Source organism: Camelus dromedarius, chromosome 3 (genome assembly GCF_036321535.1).
Source record: "Camelus dromedarius isolate mCamDro1 chromosome 3, mCamDro1.pat, whole genome shotgun sequence".
Taxonomy (NCBI): domain Eukaryota; kingdom Metazoa; phylum Chordata; class Mammalia; order Artiodactyla; family Camelidae; genus Camelus; species Camelus dromedarius.
Window position 1 is genome coordinate 63955642 of NC_087438.1, and position 23276 is coordinate 63978917.

A 23276-nucleotide genomic window follows, 5' to 3' on the forward strand; every position below is an offset into this window, starting at 1 on the left:
GTCTCCTGCCAGGAAGGCGCTAGGCCACCCGCGTCTCACGTTTCCATAGAACCGACTGGGACGCCTCTCCCTGAATCCCAGATTCTTGGCTGCTTTCCATAACTTAGCGTCAGTGCAGGTGGCTGGGATCCCCCAGGCCCACCTTCCTGTGACGAGGAAACTGCTGTCATTCTTTTCTCCGTAGTAGAATTTTAAACATATCCAAATGGTAATGAACATATCTCTGCGGCTACTGTAGGCCTTGAAACACAAACACACATTTCCCTAACAGGAGAGGGGGTGGTCTCTGTTCCTGGGGATTATAATAACTCAGCTGTTTGAAGGCAGGGAACAAGACTAAGTGGTTATCCTGAGATTTCTTCCACTCCCAAAGCCTTTGATTAAATATTGACAAAAAGTTGATCTGCTTCGTGTAGTCCATATAAGGATTTGACCCAGAGATTAGATGGAGCTTGAATTTGGAACAGCCAGGCTCTTTTTGACAAATGAATATCCTATACCAAGAAAGAAAAAAAAATTTTCTGTTGAAACATGAATGAAAATTTAAACTGAATTCACAGTGTACATGTCACAGACTGCGCCTTGTGAACTTTTGAATTTATGTTATGCCTCATTTCCTAGAAGTACCTATTGATGTGCAAGATGTTTCCGTTTTAGGCAAGTTTGACTAACCTGTATTACAGTTTTTTAATACGTAAGTTTGATAATTGGAGATGGATTTTTATAAAGGAGTTAATTTGGTTATGTCTAAGTTAACTCAGTATTCTTAATTTAAATGAACTAGGATGTTTAAATACTTGAAGGTATAAATTTTTATTGTGAAGACAATTGGCCTTCAATAATCAAACATGCTCCTATTAGATCTGATTTCTAAATACAGATTTTCCTTTTCCTTAGTGACGTAAGTGAAGTTCAGTTATATGATATAATATTTTTTGGTTTCCCTCAAGCAGAAAGTGTAAATCATGTGAAGGTCTTTGAAAAGGTAGTCGAATGTGGTTACTTTTCATAAACAAAATTCAGAATTCTTAAGATTTCATAATAGGTATCCATAGTTTCCACTTATGTCCAAGAACTGTTTTTAAGGAAACCAATAGTATAATTTTACTAACTAGACAGTATTTCCCTGATGAATTACTCCAAGGATCTTTTCACTGTTTAAACAAGACATTTAAAAAATAAAATCAGTAATTCCATATAGGCTTTGAAAAATAAAAACCTAAAGAAAGTGAAGAACCCTCTTTTTCAAAAACATAACTAAAATAGAGTATATTAATTACTCTTGTAATTGACTCCTTAAATATGCTGGTAGGAAATAATGTGCTGTAATATGTACTATGTACTGTTTCTCACCATCTAGAGACATCTTACTGCTTAAAAGTAAAATATCCTTGAAACGTTTAAATTCACTTAGTTCTTACATTCTTGATACCAAAATTATTTTGAAAAAACACTTGTTATTTTTGAAGAGAAGCCCATATGAATTAGTCTAATGAGTCATTAATACCAAACCCACTTTGAGAGGAACATAATAAACTTTCTCTTTTTTCTAAGGAAAAAGGGTACTCTTTAGACTGTTCGTAGAAATACTTGAAATTTCAGACATTCCTGTTATTTTTCTGAAATTAATTTGTAATTATATTTAAAAATTTTTAGTGATACTGCTATATAAATGTCTCCCCACCCTCATAGTAGGTTCCTTTGCATGCGATCTATTTTTCTTTTTCATTAGCTGAAAACAGATTGCTTTGTAAAATTCTGTGGTTAAAAATTTTCAGCTAAATCCTGAAATTAAAGTCAAATTGTATTGTAGAAAAAGCATATAGTTCTTGCAAAACCAGACAGATCTTTGAATCTTGGTTTCACCGTTTACTAGCTGTATACCTTTGAGCTAGTTTCTTAATTTATCAGATTCCCCCATATCCTCATCTGTATAAGAACGATGAATAGCGTTTACATTTTCAAGAAGGAAATGAACATATATGAAGTGTATAGAACACAAAATCTTGCTTTGTCAACCTTAGACCTTATACTCTATTAAGTAATGAAAAGTTCTTAGGATACTAAAGCAGGTTTGACTTTTATCCGCCCCAGTGTCTTCTGTCCATCCTGTTTTTTTGCCAGAATATCACCCCTCATATTTATCTTACTTCCTTCAGGCCCCTTTATCTCTAACACTAGCATCTCTAGTCCAGTCTGCCTTATACAGTACCAGATAGATTGGACATCTCCATAAGTCCTCTTAGCCTCTCGTTTCTCCCTCACCACAGCCATTTTGCTTCTGCTTCTCCACTTCCTCTACTGCTCAGTCATCAAAGAGACTGATTATGACTGCTTCTTTCCCCAATAATGTCATTGAAGTAAGAACATCCCTTAAGTCTCACTATTGGAGACCTTAGTCAAATAGTTAATTTACGTGTGTGTGTGTGTGTATATATGTATATATGCACATAAACACATACGTACACATCCACAGTCTTTGAAGGATGGGACAGGAAACAGATACTACATATTTAAAAAAAAATTTTTTTTTTCCGCAGAGTGCAGCTGAATTAAATTAAGGCAAAGGCCTAATTTGGCTGCTAACTCATGAGAATACAGAATTCCTAAACTCCACTTGATGTTACAGCATTTAGAGCCAAAGAGGATTTTACTCATACAGTATTAGTACTGTGATTTATGTATTCCTTTTGTGGTATTGGTTTAAAACAAAAGTCTAGCACTTTAACTGACCTTTTTCAGTTTTAATTTACTTTCCCAGTTAAATACTTTGGATAAGAGATACCATGAAAATCTTTCAGGCTCTTAAATTCAAACCAACAGTATTGATTGGATTCAAGGCTTGGTATGTCCTTTCAAGGAGGGAAGTTTTAATGGTGATTTCCCTTAGTAGGAAATAAAAAATAGAAGTAGGTTTAAAATAAAAATAGAAGTAGGTTTAAAATCAAAGTCGTTCACTAGAATAACAAATACTAAGAAACCACTGGCTTTTCAACCTGTTGGCCTCAAAACCGTGAAATATTCAATAGCATGGGAAAAATGACCATGATATAATTTTACATAAACATTAATATACAGAACTGTATTATCTAAATTTGGGGGTTTTTTCCCCCCACATACATACAACCTTCAAGTCAAACTCCTCCTCCAAAATACTAACAGTGGTATTACCAGGTGAAGGAATTGAGGTGATTTTAATCTTTCTATATATTTTGTGGTATTTTTCAAATTTTCTATCGTCATGTGTTAATTAAAATGAAGACAAATCAGTAAAAGTTACTTTGGGGAAATTTTAAGTTCTTAAATGCAAATATATAAATTAAACTTTTTAATCCTTTATCATAGCTAATAGTATACAGTTTATAAAATAGCATTATATTCTCAAAGTTCTGTAATACCCTGTGTCTGGTTGTAAAAGAAATTGTAATACAGAATAGGAAAGCTTTATCCTTATTTTCTACCCTAGATCCCTGCCCCTCTTTTTTGCTGCACTTTTCTTTCACCCAACTGTTATACCCTGCTCTTTGATCCTCCTTCCCAAACCAGACCTTTGTATTCATGTCTATATTCCTGTCTGTTTCTCTGAGTTCTCATTTCAACATATTCTAGCTATTCTTCAAAGGTGTTCTAGCTGTGTATCATGTTGTAAAGAACTCATAGACCTAAAAGTCTACTACTGCGTAATAAAATGTCCTTAATTATGAAGTCGAGGGCTATAGGTTTATTTGCATTTCTTACTGGCACCAACTACAGAGGAATTTCAGGCATCAGGGATAGGCCCATGTGGGAGATATTTTGGGAAAGTCCACACCACAGACAGTTGCTTGTTCTGCGTAAATGCCAGCTCTGTTCACAATCATTATCTCCTTAGTTGTGTGTATTATACAGTTCAAGGTAAGTAACTGGATTTTTTTTTTAATTACTAAGAATTTATTTGAATTACTACAGAGCATTTTCTTGTAACTAAGAATCTCACATATTTTAAAACTTTTTGACAGTAAAGATAAAACATTTAAGTAAAAAATAAATGCTCTCTTTTTTGTTTTCTTTTCCTATTGTGTTAGGATAGTATCTTCTGTGTGAATGCTTTAAGGAGCACCCCTTGTAAATTCTAGAAGAATCTCTAATTTCCCAGAAATACCACTGGTACAATATATTGCAGTTTATTTACTTTATTTCTTGTGCTGGATGACTTCTAGCAGTTACCTCTTGAATCTCCATACCCAGAACCAATTACCTGCACAAAACTTGACTGTGTTTTTTAAGGACTTTGAACTGTCTGGGTGATTGATAGGTGTTACACCAATTGTGTATAGTACTCTCTTTGGGTTCACTGGCAAATTTGTCTATTCTTTATTGTTTTCTTAATACTGCAGGGTCATAAGAAGAGCCATTAAACCACTAATTTTATAAATTAAATAAATCTATCTTTATATGTCTGTCTATTTCTGTATATATAGGTAATTTTCCCATGTAACTATTATTGGATCTGTGATCTAAGCTATTAGTTTGTCATATGATGTGGTATTAAAAAGCATTGCTAAATGTATTGTAAATTCTGTTACTTTAAGTAAATCATTTGATTATAGGACTCTATTAGATTAGCTTAATGGAATTTGTTCTTTAGAAAAAACTGCTTATGATTGTGTGCCATCACTGGGATTCATAGTTTTGTGAAAGTTTAGTTAATAGCCCAGTTTTTCTGATAAACTTGTAAATGCCCTGTTCTAATTTGTTTTTTAACATTCATATTTGCATCCTGTTTGAATCAAGACAGCCAGCTTTTTACCTGTGTTTCTTACTTGCCTTTCCTCTTCACTTGTTTAATTTCAGCTTCATTTTAATTATTTTTCAAAGGAAAGACATTGCTTTAAAAAGGCTTTACTGATTTCTACCATTAAGTATAGTTGGTCCTGTTTTCATTTTACTGTTGACTCTTGCTTTGACAAAAAATGCTGATAAATATACAAAGTGGCTATATTTATTCCACTATAAAGAGAATATGATTTAAGATGAAAACTGTGCATTATACACAATTCTACTTAAGTCCAAACCATTCAGTAATTTATGTATCAACCCAAAACATGTTAAAATGTCACCTTGTTAATAATAAACATGCAAATTATAAAATAGCTGTTACTGACTTGATCTAAAATAAAAACAGTATAATAGATTTTTTCCCCTTATAGTTCTGCATAACATTGAGTTCTCAGGGAGCAGAAAAATAAAGTTGAAAGACAATCTTTAAATAAAACTTTTTGGGTGGTAGCATTAAGGTGATTTTGTTGTTGTTTTCTGTATTTTCCTATTACTGAACGGTAATCACTGTATGTCGATATTTTAAAATAGCCAGATGGGCAAAATTTTAGGTTTTTAAGGCTATTCAAACTTCCCTTCTTTGGCAACATATCCTAGTAGATAGCTTTTGGAACTCTTAAATACATGAATAAAATACAAGTAGTAGGTAAAACATATATGGTTAAAACATGTATATTCCTTTGATAAAAATGACTTTCAAGAACTATAAAAACAATTAGATTGCCTTTTTCATTAGAATACCAAGGTGATGTTCACAGATATGTTGAATTTCACTAGTATTTCTTAAAGAACTTGTTATTTTCTAAAGGAAATTTGCTTAAAGAATTTATTTAAATCATTCCCTAGAATTAATGAAAGCAGTGTTCCTCCCTAGTTATGGTCATATGCTTTATAATCCATATGTGGCTGTGTTGTATGTGTGTTAATATGTGTTCTACATCAGAAGGCTAAATCACTATTTAGCAACAGTATATTTTGTAAAGTTTTTATATATTACTAGTCTGTATTAATGAGTATTATCACTCAAGAGCTGTGTTATTTCACCCATGTAAGTGGTTTCAAAGTTTGGATGATTAATACAGTAGAGTTCCTTATGGGAGAAACTACTTACATTTTAATTACTGATGATAGTATTTTATATGTATGATTATTTCATAAGTCACCAAGCCCTACTATATATACTTTACAATTTTGTACTGACCAAACTTATAAAAATTGTTTCGTCAAAGATCCTTACCCTTGAAGACACTTTTTTTTAGTGTTCTGTATCTTCAATTTTAGGATTTTTGGGGGGTTAATACAATTTATCCCTTTCCCTCCTCTGGAGCCAATAGAGAAATATGAAAGATAGGTTGAGGTCAGATCAGCTTTTTTACTAAATAAAAAGTGGTTTAAAGGGGATGGATATGATGGGCAACTCCAGTGTGTTACATATTTATTACATACTTATTACATATCCTCTGAATTGATTTACCTACCCAGGCAATACAGTACTACCAGCAGCTCCTTAGGCCATGTCAGAAAGCATTAATATGAACTGTCTCTGTAAATATGCAGATATATATGATAAAGCATATTCAGTTCTGCTAAGGCACAGAGTGATGAAGGGTAAAGAGAAAAACCAGGAGTGCTGTTACCCTAGCTGAGGTTTCTCCTTGTAGAAACTCTAAGCAAAGTAAATGAAGGTTCACTCTTAATCCTAAATCATGCTTTAAATTGTTTACACTGAGACTTACTTTCAAGTTTTACTCTAAAACAAATCTCAACCTTTAAATAATTGTTGATGTATACGGCATATATGTGTATAGTTCATATGTATTTAACATAAATATATGTATATATTGTTTTTTAAAATAGAATTTCTGTAAAGAACATTTTTTACTTCATCAGTTGTCTATTACCAGTCCTGGTAATAATTTTTGTGATAATTTTCGAAGTTTACTTTTAATTGTTTTGAGAGAAGCCAACTGTTGTTATTCTGCCTGTGGCATTAATTGAACACTAATCCAGACAAAACAGAGAATTTGTAAAATTACCCTGATTTCTTTAGTTCCTGCTTTCCTCATCTGTAATGAGAAATTAGATTTTCTCTGAGATGATCTAGTTCTAAAGTTCTAACCTCATGTAAGCAAACAAAAAAAAACTGTATTCTAATTAGAAATGCTGTGAATTTTCCTTCTCTTGCTCAATAAATGCGCCACCTCAAATATGAAATGCTTTGTGAACTGCATTTTGATATAGAGTAATGTCCGTATCGAAATAAATTTGTAAACCGTGTAATTTTTCATTCTACTTTGTAGGTAATTAAGTTAACATATATATAGCATAGTTAAATGTGGATTGGGAATAGGATCCAGGTTCATTATACGTACCTACTATACTAAACTGATTGGTGTTAAGTGCTATAGTACCATGAGTTTATCAACTTTATTGTTGTCTTACATGTATTCTTCAATATCTGTCCACAGTTGAAAAATTGTTTTGAGATCTAATTAAGTTTCATTGTCCACAAGTGTCCTTGTTTCTGAAGCTCTTAGCAAAAACAATACTTTTAATATGAAGCTAGTATTGTGCTAATATTTTAGAAGTATCTGTTCTTTTCTGAAGAATTTATATTCATTAGTGTCTTTTAGTGGCAACTAGTCTACAAATGCATACTTTCAGTGTTCAAACGGGAAAACAAATCTCACTTTTGTTTACAGCCACATTTTGAGAAGGTAACTTAAAACTAATTTCTATTGCACATAAGCAATTGAACATTGGTATTCACAATTAAGTCTTATATGTTTAATACTTTGTCTTTATTTTTAGCACTCATAGTTAAGAAAAATAAAAATGTCAACCCTGTGAATAATATCTTTAACATATGTTGTCTTCTTTATGTGTTTGCATATTAGATGGAAGATGGTGCCCCAAAGCATATCATACAGATGACAGGATTTAAGATGGAAGAAAAAGAAGCTCTAGGCAAATTGCTTTTAAAACTAGATTGCACTTTTATTAAGAGTGAGGTGAGTACACTAACGTAATCAAAATGTTCAAGAAATAGTTGAAAAATAACTAGTTAAAATACTGGCCTAAGAATGGTAAAATGCCCCCTTGATATTGTAAGAATAGGAAGAATGTATTAAAGAGGAAATCTTCCCTGAATAACACTTTTATGTGGATTTTTCCTTACAGAAATACAAAAACTGTACACATCTTATAGCTGAACGCCTGTGTAAGAGTGAGAAATTTTTAGCAGCTTGTGCAGCAGGTAACTTACCTACTACCTTCTCCTCACCCTTTAGAAAAAATCTTCATGGAGAAGAAAAAGTACCTTAATCTCTGGAAAGATAGTATGTTTATTATATCAGATATTGATATGTTTTTCTCCTTATTTTTTTTGAATTATTTGTTTGGCATAATACTTTTTGCATTACTTTTCTGTGGAAAATTTTGTAACACTTGAAAAATTGTGAAAGAGGCAGAAATATTTGCTTTGCCAAAGAGTTAATGTGATTTATGTAAGAAAAAATACTTTAACAAAAAGTTTTGACACAAAAATGCCTTTTAAAATGCTTTTGTTGAAGCCGCAGCTACTCTTAGTCAAGTTTCTTTTCTTCTATCTGTTATTAGAAAGACTTACTGGTTTTGTTCTCCTGCTGCTGCTTCCCTTCCTAACCGTTCTCTGAAGCAAAGATCATTCTATTTTATTTTTCTAAGATTTTAATTTTCATAAACCTAAATTAGGGCTTAGTCTCCTTTCCCATTGTCACCATTGATGTTCCTTTTGGAGTTTTTTTCTCTGCTGTGATTGATTTGGCATATCATTAGTCCACTTACTGCCAAAAAAAAAAAGTATTTAACTCAGGTGAATTTACCATTTTTTGGAGTAACTTAACAGAAAAACATCTGGGTTCATTATTACCTCCACAAATGAAAACATACATTCTTTCTGCTGTTTAAAAAGATTATAGATACCCAGATAAAGAAACTACTTATTAAATATCCTGGAAAATTCTCTAACTCAATAAATTTGTTTCACAAAGTATGATTCTGTAAACATTATTGAAAAAGTTTTTAGCATTGGAAGACTATAAATCTCACCCAAAATAGTGAATAATAATAGTAGTCTTAAGTAATACCATATTTTTATTTTACTAAAACTTTGGTTTATATTTTACTCAGTAACATTTAGAATTATAATTATTTCTCATGGGAAAGATTACATACAATGTTCAGTGATGTAGGCCTTTCACTATCAAAAAATTTAGGAAAACATAGTTCAAAGATAACATTGGCAATGTATCTCAAAAGTCTCATGTTGAAAAAGGCCAAATTTTATATTTGGTCTTTATTGTTTACCATTTATCAGATTCAAAATTCTTTTGTGAATGACAGTTCATTTGCTTTCTAGGAAAGTGGGTACTAACTAAGGACTACATAATTCATAGTGCCAGAAGTGGCAGATGGCTTGATGAAACAACTTATGAATGGGGATATAAAATTGAAAAAGACTCTCATTATTCACCTCAAATGCAGTCAGCACCTAGAAGATGGCGTGAAGAACTAAAACGAACTGGTGCTCCAGGAGCCTTCCATAGATGGAAGGTTGTCCTCCTTGTTAGAGCTGATAAACGAAGTGATTCTCTTGTAAGGTGAGATCGCATAAAAGCTAAAACAAAGAATGTGAAAACAGTTTTGGTTTGCTTGCATAACTTTTTTGTGTTTCTTTGCAATTATTAATTTATTCCAAATGAGCTGTGATAATTTACTCTTTGATCTATTTAAGCCATTCTGCACATTTAACTGTGTGTCTAATGGAACAAAACCTATTTTATATTACTGCTTTATTCACATGGTCTCTCTGTTACTTTCCATGTTATCTCTTAGCCAAATGAAGCAAAATTTAAAGAAATAATTGGAAGATTTTTGTTTTTATCGGTGAAGCACTTAAAGATTTTTGCAAGTGAAGTATTACATTGTACAAAGGCTTTTTTTCTAGGTTTATGTAATGCAGTCTTTATGGTTCATACTGCTTTCATCATAATATCTTTTTATCTTTTACACCATATTTGAAAAAGACTTCTTTGGGTACACAGTATTCTAAGACTGCCATGTCATGTTTTTTTTTTGTTGTTGTTGTTTTGGTTGGGGATGAGAGTCCAAGGGCTTTTTGTTACCTTTACTGAAGTGTAATTTATAGACCATAAAATGCACAGATTTTAAATGTACATTTTGATATGAGTTTGGACAGACTTAATGTACCTGTGTTACCCATGGTACAATCAAGATCTGTAACATTTACATCATCCTAAAATATTCCCTGTGTTCTTGTACATTTAATTCTGCACCACCAAATCAGACAACTACTGATTTCTTTTTGTTACTGTGCATTAGATTTGCCTTCTTTTAGAGGTTCATATCGATGGGATCATACTATATATACTCCTTTGATCTAGTTTCATTTGCCTACCTCATTATTTTTGAAATTCATCCATGTTGTTATATATATCAGCAGTTCCTTTTTTTGTTGTTGCTGAGTGGCATTCCACTCTGTATATTTCACAATATATTTTAATAACCCACTGATGGACATATATGGTGTTTTTAGTTTGGATTGGTTTTTGCTAATATGAGTATAGTGGCTGTGAACATTTGAGTACAGGTCTTCACTTAGACATGTTTTCATTTCTTTTGACTAAATATCCAGGAACGAAATTGCTTGTTCAGATGGCAGTTGTGTGTTTAACATTATGAGAAAGATGCCCAACTGGTTCCCAAGTAGTTGTACCATTTTACATTCACACTAGCAATGTATGAGAGTTCCAATTGCTCTGCAATTACTTTGGCACCCTAGTGCCAAAGTACCCTAGTACAAAAATCAGTTGACCATATTTGTTTGATCTATTTCTGGACTTATTCTGTTTCATTGATATCTGTATCTACCTTATACCAACAACACACTGTTTTGGTTACTATAGTGTTATAGTGAGTCTTGAAGTCAGGTAGTGTGAGTTCTCCAACTTTATCTTTTTCAAAATTGTTCTGTGATTCTGGATCCTTTTTATTTCCATATGCATTTTAGAATCAGGTTGTCAGTTTCTATTTTTTTAAAAAAGCTGGAATTTTTATTGAAATTATATTGAATCGATAGGTCAAATTGGAGAGAATTGAGATATTAACAATATTGAGTCGTCCTATCAGTAGACTGTTTCTCTCCAGGTCGTCTTTAATTTCTGTCACTAATGTATTATAGTTCTTGTTGTATAAATCTTGCACAAACTTTGTTAACTTTAATCCTAGCTAATTCATGTTTTGGGTGCTATTATACATCAGTTTTTCTGAAAGTTTTTATCTCTATTGAGATAACTGACTTTTCTCCTTTATTCTGTTAATAGGCTAAATTATTTTGATCAATTCTTTAATGTTAAACCAAACTTGTATTCTTGAAAGAAACTCTACTTCATCATAATGTATTATCCATTTTTAATAATTGCCAATTCTATTTGCAGGTGTTTTGTTGAGAATTTTATTTCCAAAAGACATGGTCATATACTAAATAATTTACCAAAAAAAAAAAGCTATTAGAACTAATTAATGATTTTAGCAAAATCACAGGATGCTAAGTGACTTTATGAAAATTATGGTTTTGTATGCTAGTGACGAACAGTTGGAAATTAAAATTTAAAAAGGAACCTGACCTTTGGTTTTTAGTGATTTGATTATATGTGCAGATACGTGTGTGTGCATTGTGTGTTTTATTTATTTATTGTGTATTATTTATACTTATGTTATTTGCTTGAGATTCTCTTAGCTCTTTGGAGATGTAAGTTTGTCTTTTACTAATTATGGGAAATTCTTGGCCATTATCTTTTAAATATTTCTCTATTGTGTACTTATGGAGCTCCATTACCCATATTTTAGACCATTTGATTCTGTTTCACAGTTTTTACTTCCTCTGTTCTGTTCTTTTTTCCGACTTCTGTATGTATGTGTTTCAGTTCAATATTTACTGTGACCTATAATCAAGTTCACTGATTCCTTCCTCATTTCTGTGTAGTATATTGATAAGCCTATCAAAGAAATTCTTCTTTGATATAGTATCTTGTATCTTTTACTTTTGCCCGTTCCATTGTAATCTGCTGAATTCCCCATATCTTTGTGCAAGTTGTCCACCTACTTTATTATATCACTTAACATGTCATTCATAGTTATTTTAAAGTGACTTTGATAATTTCAGCATACAGATCATCTCTCTGTGCTATTTATTCCTTTATCTCTTGACAATGGCTTGTTTTTTTCTCATTTTTTTTGGTTTTTTTTTTTTTTTTTTTTTTTTTATTGCATGCATGGACATGCCATTTAGGAGAACAGTAGAGGCTGAGGTAAATAATATTTATTTAAAATGGGCCTGCCTGTAAGGCAGTTAGTTTGGGTGGTTGAGTTAATCTTGTCATCTGTTGAACTGGCTTTGGGTTTTGTTAATGCTGTTGTCATCTTCAATGAAGCATTTCATTTTATTACAGCAATGGTCTACAGTTTCTTGTGCTTAGTGTGGGGTGCTGGAGGGTTCTAACCAGCGTTCTTGCTTCACTCTTAGCTTTCAGTATTCCTTGTACTACTTGGTCACAGAATGACTTTTCATATTCTTCCCCTCTTGCTTCTTACCTATTTCTAGACTGAAGGGGTAAAGATGGGTATGTTTTCAGTCCTGCTAGATAGGCTTCAGTAGCATTCTTCATATTTTTGGTCTCTGGAGTTGTAATTTATTATTTCTGTCTCGATTTCCCATGGTTGTGGGTAGGGTCCTCGGAAAGAGAGAATTTCCAGCTTCTCCTCCAGCATTAGGCCTCAGCTTTGTCCTAGTGCAACAACCTAGGCCTGAGAGTGGCCTGCCCCTTCTCTAGAGGCAAATAGCTTTTGCTTCTGCCCCTTTTCCAATCTTTTTTGGGCTGCACAGCAGGGGATTTTCCTATCTCTTTCCCAAAGGCAGATACGTTTTACTTCCAACCTTCCAACAGAAGGAGTGCATCTTTTCCTGGTTCTGAAGGTAGAAAACTATCTTACCTTACCCAAATGACTCAAGGCTTTTGCTTCATATGAGAGAAGGATCCAGGAGAGTTGGGCCTGGTTTTACATTGATCTCTTGTTGGCAGCGAGTCCCCACTGGCCCACCTTTTTTACCAATGGGTGCTACCTGCTGTTACCTGCCCCTAATCCTTTTCATATATAGTTAATAGAGGCCAATGGCATAAGAGCTTGCAAGTGAAGGTGGGCTTTTTAATACCAGGGACTCCCAGTTATACTACTGTCATGCTACCTGCTCTTGACCTTAAATTGGTTAAAATTTTACCTGATTCTTACCTGCTTTTATGGTGGCCACTTCTCTCCTGTGCTCTGGCAAAGTGAAATAGTTTAGGTATCCAATCACTTCACAAAGGTGCTTAGCACTCTTCTGGAAATTAAATGTTTTAGTTGGCTTGTTATGTCAGTTCATGAAAAGTTATAATTTTGTGGATTAATTGGCTTTTTCTTAATTGACTTTTTCTTATGTCATGTGGTAGCAGTGTTCTCCTGTGGTTTTCCCAATCCTAAGCAGAAACGAACTGTCATGAAACTTTTGGGATGGTGGTGTGTGTGTGTGTATGTGTTTTCTGAGTCTAAATGTAAAATGTATCTTTTAATGAAGATCCAAGTTAAACTTTTTCAAAACCTAATTTTTTAGAGGAAGGTTGGCAACTTTTTTGTTCCATTTTTAGTGGTCCAGAATGATTTCCATGGAGATGTGTTGTCTTCTAAGGTAAATACTTCCTTAGACTTCTTTCATTGTTTTAACTTATTAAGGTGACTTTTCCTTAGGAAATAAGGAAAGATGCTCAAAAACTTCTCCCATATCAAGAAATGGGTAAGTAGAGAGAATGGAATCATTTCTTAAGCATCCGTTCTGAGCATCTTATAATTTAAGAAATCACTATTATAGTTATTCTTCATGGCATTCAAATAGCCCAAAGGAGTTAACTCTTCAGAAACTTATGCTTCTACTCTTAGGAAGTAATTGATTTGGATAATTAGACTGAATATACTTTTTTTAATGTACTTAAAAAAATACTTTATATACTGTTTACATTTTTAGAGTTTTGGAGGCTGGAAAAGCAAATGTTATTTTACCCAAAAATTCACCAAGTGGAATAACTCATGTGATTGCCAGTAATGCGAGGATCAAGGCTGAACAAGAAAAAGATAACTTTAAGGCTCCATTTTATCCAATTCAGTATCTAGGGGATTTTCTTTTAGAGGTAAGTAAAATAAATAGTAAACATTTAAAAATGTTTATTTTATAAAGTATTGGTATGGTCAAATATATATTAAAATTAAATTGCATTCTGAGTTTTGAAAATATTGGAAGTAATTAAAATGATATTTTGAAGTCAGCTGCTGAATATTTGAGAATATTTCTAATGAATCTGAAAGGAGCTTGCTTGTTAAATTTAACACTTGTCTTATTTTGACTCTCTACATTTGTTTTCAGTGCTTTAGTGATGTTTATTACAAAATAATTTTAAGCATTTTAAATCAGTATAAATAAAATAGCAGTGGGCTGTAGTATCATATGAGAATTCTTGGGTTATGTTCCCATTGGAGAAGAGGGAACTATTTCTAAGAATTTAGAAATATTTTCCTGTTTTATTTCCTCTACCTCCCTCTTCCCACTTGGTTAAATATCACTCCATAAGTTGTATGAATGGAAATAACCCTAGAAGAATTCCTCTGAAGGTAAGTAAAGAATTTTTAAGAAGGGTCACTCAAGGTGGGAGAGAATTTGTAGTATGTCTAAAAGCAGAACCTTGATCTTCTAGCAAAAACCGGCTCCTTCTTCAGTGTCTCCTATCTCAATAGATACTACACAACCTCTTCTCTAATAATTTATGTTAGAGACCTGGGAATTACCCTTGAAACCTTCCGTTCCTTTCTTGCCCACATCTTGTCAGTTATCAAGTTCTGTTGATTTTATCTCAGATGCCTCTTCAGTCAAACTGCTTCTCTCCTATACTGACATCATGTTGACTTCATCCTCTTCTGTGCTCCTAACATTGACTCCTTACTCTCCCTGTTGTTGTACTTTTTCACTCTTGCTAATTTCCTAGTAACTCTTACCTTTTTCTCTAGTTCATTCAACTTCAGTCAAAAGAAACAGCTAAAATGCTCTTTCTTAAAGTTCTGATCTTACTTAAAACTCTCAGTTGGCTTTTCATTGCCCTTAGGGTGAAGTCCTAAACCTCTAACATGGCTTTAATTTCCTGCAGGATTCCTGTCACTCCTACCTATTGCAACTGTAACCTGCTCTACTTCTTTCTAGGCTCACAATACTATAACACAACTGCCTTCTCCCAGTTTTTTAAGCAGGCTTAGCTACTTCCTACCTCAGTGTCTTCTCAAAAACTATCTTCTCTGTCTAAAAATGTCCTCTTCACTACTCTTCACTCCCTGTGCCTGCCTGCCTTCTGCTCATCATTCAGTTTCCAGTTATTTTGTTGCCTCTTCAAGGAAGCCTCCCTGATCCCCTTATTTAAAATAGTTAGGTTCACCAATGATGTGTCTGATAGCATTATTTTGCTTTATACTACTCATCACAATTGTAATTAACTAATTGGCTGATTACTTGGTTAATGTATTTTTCCCCATATAAACCAAAAACACTGTCACCAAGGATGGTGTCTGTCTTTTCCATAGTTATCTGAATCATCTTGCATAAAGCCTGGCACATGGGTTCTTATTTGTATTTGTTAGATTAATAGAGAAATTATGAACAACCCTTGAAGTTATTCCAAGAGTAGATGTAATATATCATTCTATAATTACCTTTCCCTACTGAGTAACAGCAATGTGGATTGGAAATTTGACCTTAGTTCAGAGGATGGATCTGCTTGGACTATGGATAATCTCATTGTCCTTGACAGTGATTGGTTTAGGAATGGGCATGTGAACCAATTCTGATTCATGGGACATGAAGAGAGGTATGTAAGAGCAGCTGGGAAGTTTCTTTCTCATTCCGAAAAGAGAGCCACTGGCAGCCTGACATCTGTTAGATGTGAACATGGAAGGATAAAACCTGAATTACTACTGGCCACCATTCTTTGACCATGAGGAGAAGTAGCCTTAGAATAAAAACCAATTCTATAAACAACAAAGTGTAGAGACAGAATGTAGGCTTTTGTAGAGATACTAAAGTTTCTGGATTAATCAATTCTGAAACCTATCTTAGCACTGGACCACATTGCCAGTTGTGAGCTACTAATTTCCATGTTGTTTACATTAGTTTGAATTGGTAGTCTATTACTTGCAGCCAGAAGCATCATATCTGATCTACTATCTCAACAGTTTAAAGGTAGTATTAACTATCAACAGAATGAAGACCCTTCTTAACTAAATTAGAAAAAAAAAATCTGAATTTTTCTTTTTCTATGGAAAGAAATGAATAAAGTGTAATATGTAGTATGTTTTATCCATAACCTTATTTTGCAGTAGTCTGACAGTGGTCACATTCAGCTGCTGAAATACTGGAGGACAGCAAAAGTATAAAGCAAAAATGATAGACAATCCCTAACTTGTAATTGTTCTTAGAATACATTGTTTTCTTAGTTCTGCGTTAGGCAGCTGAGTGTTCACAACCATTCATTCCAAATAAGGGAGGCATTTTGTGAACCCCTCTGAGAAGATAGAAGAAAAGCAAGACACCAAAATGAAGTTAACTACCACTGGGGCATCGAACATAATATATTCCTCATTAGATGCATTCTAAAGTGTCCTCGAAGAAGAGTTGCCATATAAAATGACTGAGTTAAAAGTAACAATTAAGCAATTGTTTAAAAGAAAAAGTTTTGTGTAACCTACTTAACTTTTGGGAAAGCCACTTAGTAACAGAATTAGGAATTATTTAGTTCAGATTTACAGTTATTTATTGAAGACTTTACTGAGCACTACGCAATGTGCTGTGGAAAATGAATAAGACCAACTGCCAGACTTAAAAGTGCTTACTATTGGGAAAAACAGAAGATGGAAACTATTAATTATAGTTCAGTGTGTATTGTGCATTTCTAAAATTATGTGCAAGGTATAGAAATCCAGACGAACAAATGACTAATGTGTCTGAATTGTTTGGACCGAGAAAGGTATCACGAGAAAGGATACTTAGTCCTGTTTTAGAAAGAAATTAAAATGAACCACAGAAAATTCTTACGGAAGTATAGTAGGAATAACCAAAAAAAAACCTTTTTGTGCCAGATAACTAATTGTTGACCTAGATTTATAACTTGTTAGCTCTTTGACCATAGGAAAGTCATTTATTCTGTGACTGAATTTCTTCCTTTTTATGTAGAACCTAATACTTACCTTACTTTGGTTGTTGTGAGAATTATTGCTACTATTAATCTAGGCCAATATTACTATGTGCCAGGCAGGCACTATGCTAATCATTTTATACACTTAACTCTTATTTTAAACATCATGATCCTGTGTGGTATGTAATATAGCCCCACTCTACAGTTAGTGAAATGAGATATAATTGGGTTAAATAATTTTCCCATGATCTTACAACTATCATATGTCAGACCAAATATTTAAGACCAAGCACTCAGTGAATTTTAAGGCTTCTCTCCTCAAGTCTCCCCTTGCTTTTCTCATTGTGGGTATTAAGTTTCCTTGAAACTAGAAAGAAAGAAACTCACCTGGTTTCTTTCTGGATAGTTAAAAATACTTCATGCTGTAAAGATTATCATGTCCTACTAGTAGTCAATCTTGGATTATGAGGTACCATTTAAAAATCAGTATCAATACTAGTTAAGAACCACATAAAGCACTCAAAAGATGCTTGTTCTATTTGCTTGACTTCTCTGGCTCTCCACCAGTCTCGTGAATTCATTCAAGTTTTATGGCAAATGTAATGATTGAATCAAGGAGTAAGACCTGGAGACTAAAGCATATTCATACCTATTCTAAGACAGAAAGCAAAGTCAAACATGTGAATCAAAAGCCAGGGCAAACTGTCATTGCCACACTGTGTTGCCCTATCCTGGATAATAGAGTAGTTTACTAAATAAGTAGGCTTTTGGTCATCTGTTTGGAACATAGCATTATACTATACAAAAGAGATTAAACATGGCTCTCTTTTCCTAGATCATCTAGGAGACAAACACCTAACACTGCCATATTTAGTGCCTACATAGTTGGCACTAAAATACTTATAAAATGAGGAATAAGAAATGAATACAGATAAGTAATGCCTATATTTTTTGTAAGAGTAGCCAGTTGGAGAAAGTATTAATGGCTTGGAAACAATTATGTTGATCATTTGTTTAGCTCTATAGAACATAGATTATTTTTAAAGTTTTATAAATGTCATAATTTATCAGGTTATGATTTTTAATTAGCTTCTATAGGATACTTGAATCATACATTCTAATTTACAGATCAACATATAGCATCTGAAATGGATGCTTAAGTAAGTATATTCAGGATTAGAAAATAGCATGATCTTGCCTAGTTGCTAATGATAATGTTATGTTCTTTTGCATATATATCCTTTAAGTGGAATCTATATGGGATTAAATCATCCTATATTTTAGACATTTCCTAATGATCTAAGCCTGAGGATTTATCCTCTTTCTCATCCATGTGAAATTGAAACCCAGAAACTCAGTTTATCCCCCTTCAAGTTGTCCCTAACAGAAGTTGTTTGTACATTCAGAGTAATTCTTTCTTTGATGCCAGTAATAGGAAAGAAGAAAAGTCTTCATTTTTCTTAGTTTTCAGTTTCACTTTTCTGACTAAGTGAAGAAATTTAATCAGCTACTGTCAGGAATTGTTCTCTGGTTGCAGGATATGAGCCTCACATCTATATAGGAATCCCAGTACAAGTGAAAGGGAACTAAAGATCACACCATAGGCCTCAGCACATTTTGGCTATACCATAATCGTTCCCTAGGAGAACAGTGATTCTCCAGTCTCTTTATGTAAAGATAGTGACTGTCTCAATACCCTTTCATAGCTACATTTTAGGGAGCTATCTTGACCTCATCTTTACTCCCAATTCTTTACTTACTAAACTTCTAGAATTATAAGTACATATCCAATTATTCTTAAAATTATTATTGACAGGTGCTTTATGAATTCAGTTTGGATTTCTTGGCAACAGAAATAAATGTTTGAGATAGAGTTAGAGGAAGATAATTGCTTATTTATACTCAAGTAAAATAAGAGCTTTGAATTCAGCTATTAGCCTCTGTTCCTCTCTGTTTGATGGAGTTGCAAATGAGAAGTCTTATTAGTAAAAAGCTGGAAAATACTCTGAGAAATGATGTATAATCAGAAATTTTTTTATCTAGATTGTAACTATAATTTGGTTAAGGACTAGATAAAATATTTTTATTCATGATTATTCATAAAAAGGGTTGATTGTTACTAGACCAACAAAGCATTAGCTTTTCTTGAAATACATTATTATTAGTATTATTTATTATTCAGGGCCTCTGTTGTAGTGATTTTTTCCTAGGAAGAATTTACTACTGCTTAATAACCTTTGATTTAAAAGAGTGCATTTTACCTGTTTCACTACCAAAATATTTTGGAGGTATAAAGTTGGATACAAATAAAGTATATAATATTGAAATTATACTTAATTGATTGCCTAAACTATTTTTACATACATACAGAAAGAAATTCAGAATGATGAAGATTCCCAGACTAATTCTGCTTGGAAAAACCATAGCAATCAAGAAAAAAACAAAGATTTCAGGAAAGATACAGGATTTCTTGAAATGAAAGGTGCCTTAAAAGAGACCATGTGCAGAACCCAGGTAAACTTTATAGACTAACGTTTTTTCTGATTTTTCTTATAGAATTGTTTGAGGGACAATATTTGGTGGAAATAACATGGATTTTGGAATCACAGAGCTGGTATTTGAACCCAGCTCTGTGTAGTATAGTCTATAATTTCAGCATATTAAGATATTGCCTAATGTCTCTGTTTTGAAACTCTTATTGAAATAAAGACTGTTACAAGAGACAAAGGAAGGCAGTATATAATGATCAAGGAATCAATCCAAGAAGAAGATAAAACAATTGTAAGTATATATGCATGCAGAAAAGGAGTACCTAAATACGTAAAGCAAATAGTAACAGACATAAAGGAAGAAATTGACAGTAACATAATAATAGTAGGGGAGTTTTACACTCCACCTACATCAGTGGGGAAAGACAGTTTCTTCGAGTGGTGCTAGGAAAACCAGGCAGCTACATGTAAAACAATGAGATTAGAACATTTCTCCACACCATATACAGAAGTAAACTCAAAATTAAGACCTGAAACCATAAAACTCAGGTTGGCATAATGCTCTTTGATATAATTTCTAGCAGTATTTTTCTTTTTGAATCTACGTCCTAAAGCAAAAGAAAGAAAAGCAAAAATAAACAGATGGAACCTGATTAGACTTAAAAGGTTTTGCACAGCAAAGAAACCCATTGACAAAACAAAAAGGCAATCTTCTGAATGGGAGAAATATTAGCAAATGATATGACTGATACGGTGTTAATATCTAAAATATATAAACAGCTCATATAACGACATAAAAATAAAAACCTTATGCCTGGTCAACAAGCATATAAAAGATGCTTAACATTCTTAATCATCAGAGAAATGCAAATTAAAACCACTATGAGTTATCACCTCACACCTGTCATACTAGCTGTCATGAAAAAGACCACAAATAACAAATGTTGGCGAGGATGTAGAGAAAAGGGAACCCTCATACACTGTTGGTGAGAATGTAAAATTGGTGTAGCTACTGTGGAAAACACTATGGTAGTTTCTCAAAAAACTAAAAGTAGAACTACCATGTGACCCAGCAATTCCACTCCTGAGTATATCTCCAAAAAACCCCCAAAACACTGATTTGAAAGATTCATGCACCCCAATGTTCCTAGCAGCATTATTCACAGTTGCTAAGATAATGGAAGCAACCTATGTGTCCATCAACAAATGAATGAAGAATATATGGTGTTTAATATGCAATAGAAGACTACTCAGCCATTAAAAAGGATGAAGTTTTGCATTTGTAACAATATGGTTGGAATTGGAAGGAAGCTAAGTGAAATAAGTCAGACAGAGAAAGGCAAGTGCTGTTTGATATTTATATGTGGAGTCTAAAAAATAAACTAGTCAATATAACAAAAAAGGAAACAGACTCACAGATATGAAGAGGAGCTAGTGGTTAACTGTGGGGATAGAGACGGGGAAGAGCAGTAAAGGGATAGGGGATTAGGAGGTACAAACTTCTGCATAAAATAAATAAACTTTAAGGATATATTGTATAGCACAGGGACTGTAGCCAGTGGTTTATAATAACTATAAGTTGAGTATAACCTTTGAAAATTGTGAATTGCTGTATTTTATACCTGTAACTTACATTGTACATCAGTTGTATCTCTACTGAAAAAAAAGTTTAAAAAAATCTGTAAACATCCTGACTTCTAAAATTCAGGTAACAATTTCTAGTTTTTTAAAATTAATTACTTAGTCTAATGAATAACAATATGGTTAGTAATACTTCTTACTCTGTTTGATATTACTATACCTATATCTTATACAAAGATTTTTCTGAGATGTTTCTTTTGATGCATCTAATGACAAGACTCTATTTAATGCATGGCCTAAATTATTTTCACAAAATTTGGAAAAATAAAGTAATGAAGATAACCAAATTAGCTTTCACTAATCTTATGACAGCAAAAAAGCGGACATTCCAAGGAAGATTAAGTTAACAATATTATATTTGATATCATGTGTCTATTTTATAAAATCTACCTTCCTGGTGCAGTTTTTCTGTTGTGACTTGCATTGGTTGTATTGAGGCTATGGTTACTCTATGGTTTAACCAAAGTATTTTCACTAACATGCAGAAGGAAATGAAAAATTATGATGAAGATGTTAGTATTAGTTCTACTTTGACTGAACATCACAGAAAAGAAAAATTCAGAGATTCTAGTAAAGATTTGAAATTGGTTAAAATGAGACATGCCTTAGGAAGGCACCCATGTGGAAATCAGGTAAGACCTTCCAAATTAAAAATAATTTATTTACATTTTACACTATTCTAAATTTACTAAATACAGCATTTTATGAAATTGTTACTTATTTATATGTATTATATGTAAATTATAAACATTTATGAAGCATTTGTGTATAATTTTTGAAAGGATACAAAAATAAGTGCTATGTACTCACCATCTAGGTTAAGAAATAGAGTATTCTTAGTTTTTTAAGACCTTGCTATGTGTCATTTCCAGCTGCATCCCCTTTTCTTCCTCTTCTCCAGAGTTAACCTCTATCTTGGAATTTGTTTTAATTATTTTCTTGTTTTTCACTATAGTTTTGCCAGCTATGTATGTATCCCTTAACAATATATTGTTTAGTTTTGCCTATTAGTGAACTTTTGTAGTTTGTGGTATTTATCATCTTCTGTGACTTTTTTGCTAGTATATAATATTTCATTTTTTCATAATTGTATATTTTATCCATTGTACTATTGATAAGTATTTGGGTTTCTTTTTGTTGGTTTGCTTTTGATGGATTGGTTGATTTTTGCAATTACAAGCATTTTTTCCATGAACAGTGTGAACATTTTCTTACATGACTCTTGATGCACATGTTCAAGAGTTCCTCTAGCTTCAGATATATTCCTTGGGTGTATCCTAGGATATCATCCCTAGGAGAATTTCTGGGTCATTAGGACTGTCTATGTTCAACTGTACTAGGTAATGACCAGCTGTTTTCCAAAATCTTTTACTAATGTATCCCCATTCCAGTGGATGAGATTTCCTGTTGTATATAACTGTTATGTTTTTTTTTAATGTGTTATAAGTCAGACACTTGAATTTATTTGGATTTTGTAGCATACATCTTTCATATTGAGATTTTTTTTTATTGTGGTCTAAATATGTGTAGAAGGAAATTAAGAAAAAGGATGAAGATGTTCATCATAGGAGTTATACTTTGAGGAAAAAACGCAAAAAAGAGAAAGAAAGAGATACCAGGAAGGACATCAGACACGACAAAAGTACCTTAAGAAAGCACATTTATAGAGATCAGGTAAAACTTTGTAAGCTAAGCTAAATGATTTTTATTTTTTCTGGCTCCTCCATAGTGTCATCTATATACATAATCTGATTTGTTATTGCTTGCTGTGTTAAATATAACCTGCACATCTTATGTAAAGAATCTTCTTGATCTGCTGTAATATTCATAATTAATGTTATAATTAACTTTGGTTCACAATGAAAGTATTTTTACATGTGTACACAATTTGAATTAATAATCTGGATATTCAAATATATTTTGCCTGACAAAAAAGAAAGTTACTGACAAAAGAGGCTAAAATTCTTAAAATGAAAAATACATGTATATGTAATTTGAGTAGTAC

The 23276-nt window shown here is 32.8% G+C and overlaps 1 protein-coding gene across 2 annotated transcripts in view; it reads left to right on the forward strand.

The window, feature by feature from the left end:
- SLF1 (SMC5-SMC6 complex localization factor 1) overlaps nt 1-23276 on the forward strand; it is a 63371-nt gene that overhangs the window by 446 nt on the left and 39649 nt on the right. For both annotated transcript variants that reach the window (XM_031448304.2, XM_031448313.2), the window contains exons 2-8: nt 7716-7829; nt 7999-8074; nt 9218-9458; nt 13937-14099; nt 19512-19655; nt 21757-21903; nt 22802-22945. In XM_031448304.2, the coding sequence (XP_031304164.2) occupies nt 7716-7829; nt 7999-8074; nt 9218-9458; nt 13937-14099; nt 19512-19655; nt 21757-21903; nt 22802-22945 (1029 nt within the window). The remainder of the gene's footprint in view (nt 1-7715; nt 7830-7998; nt 8075-9217; nt 9459-13936; nt 14100-19511; nt 19656-21756; nt 21904-22801; nt 22946-23276) is intronic.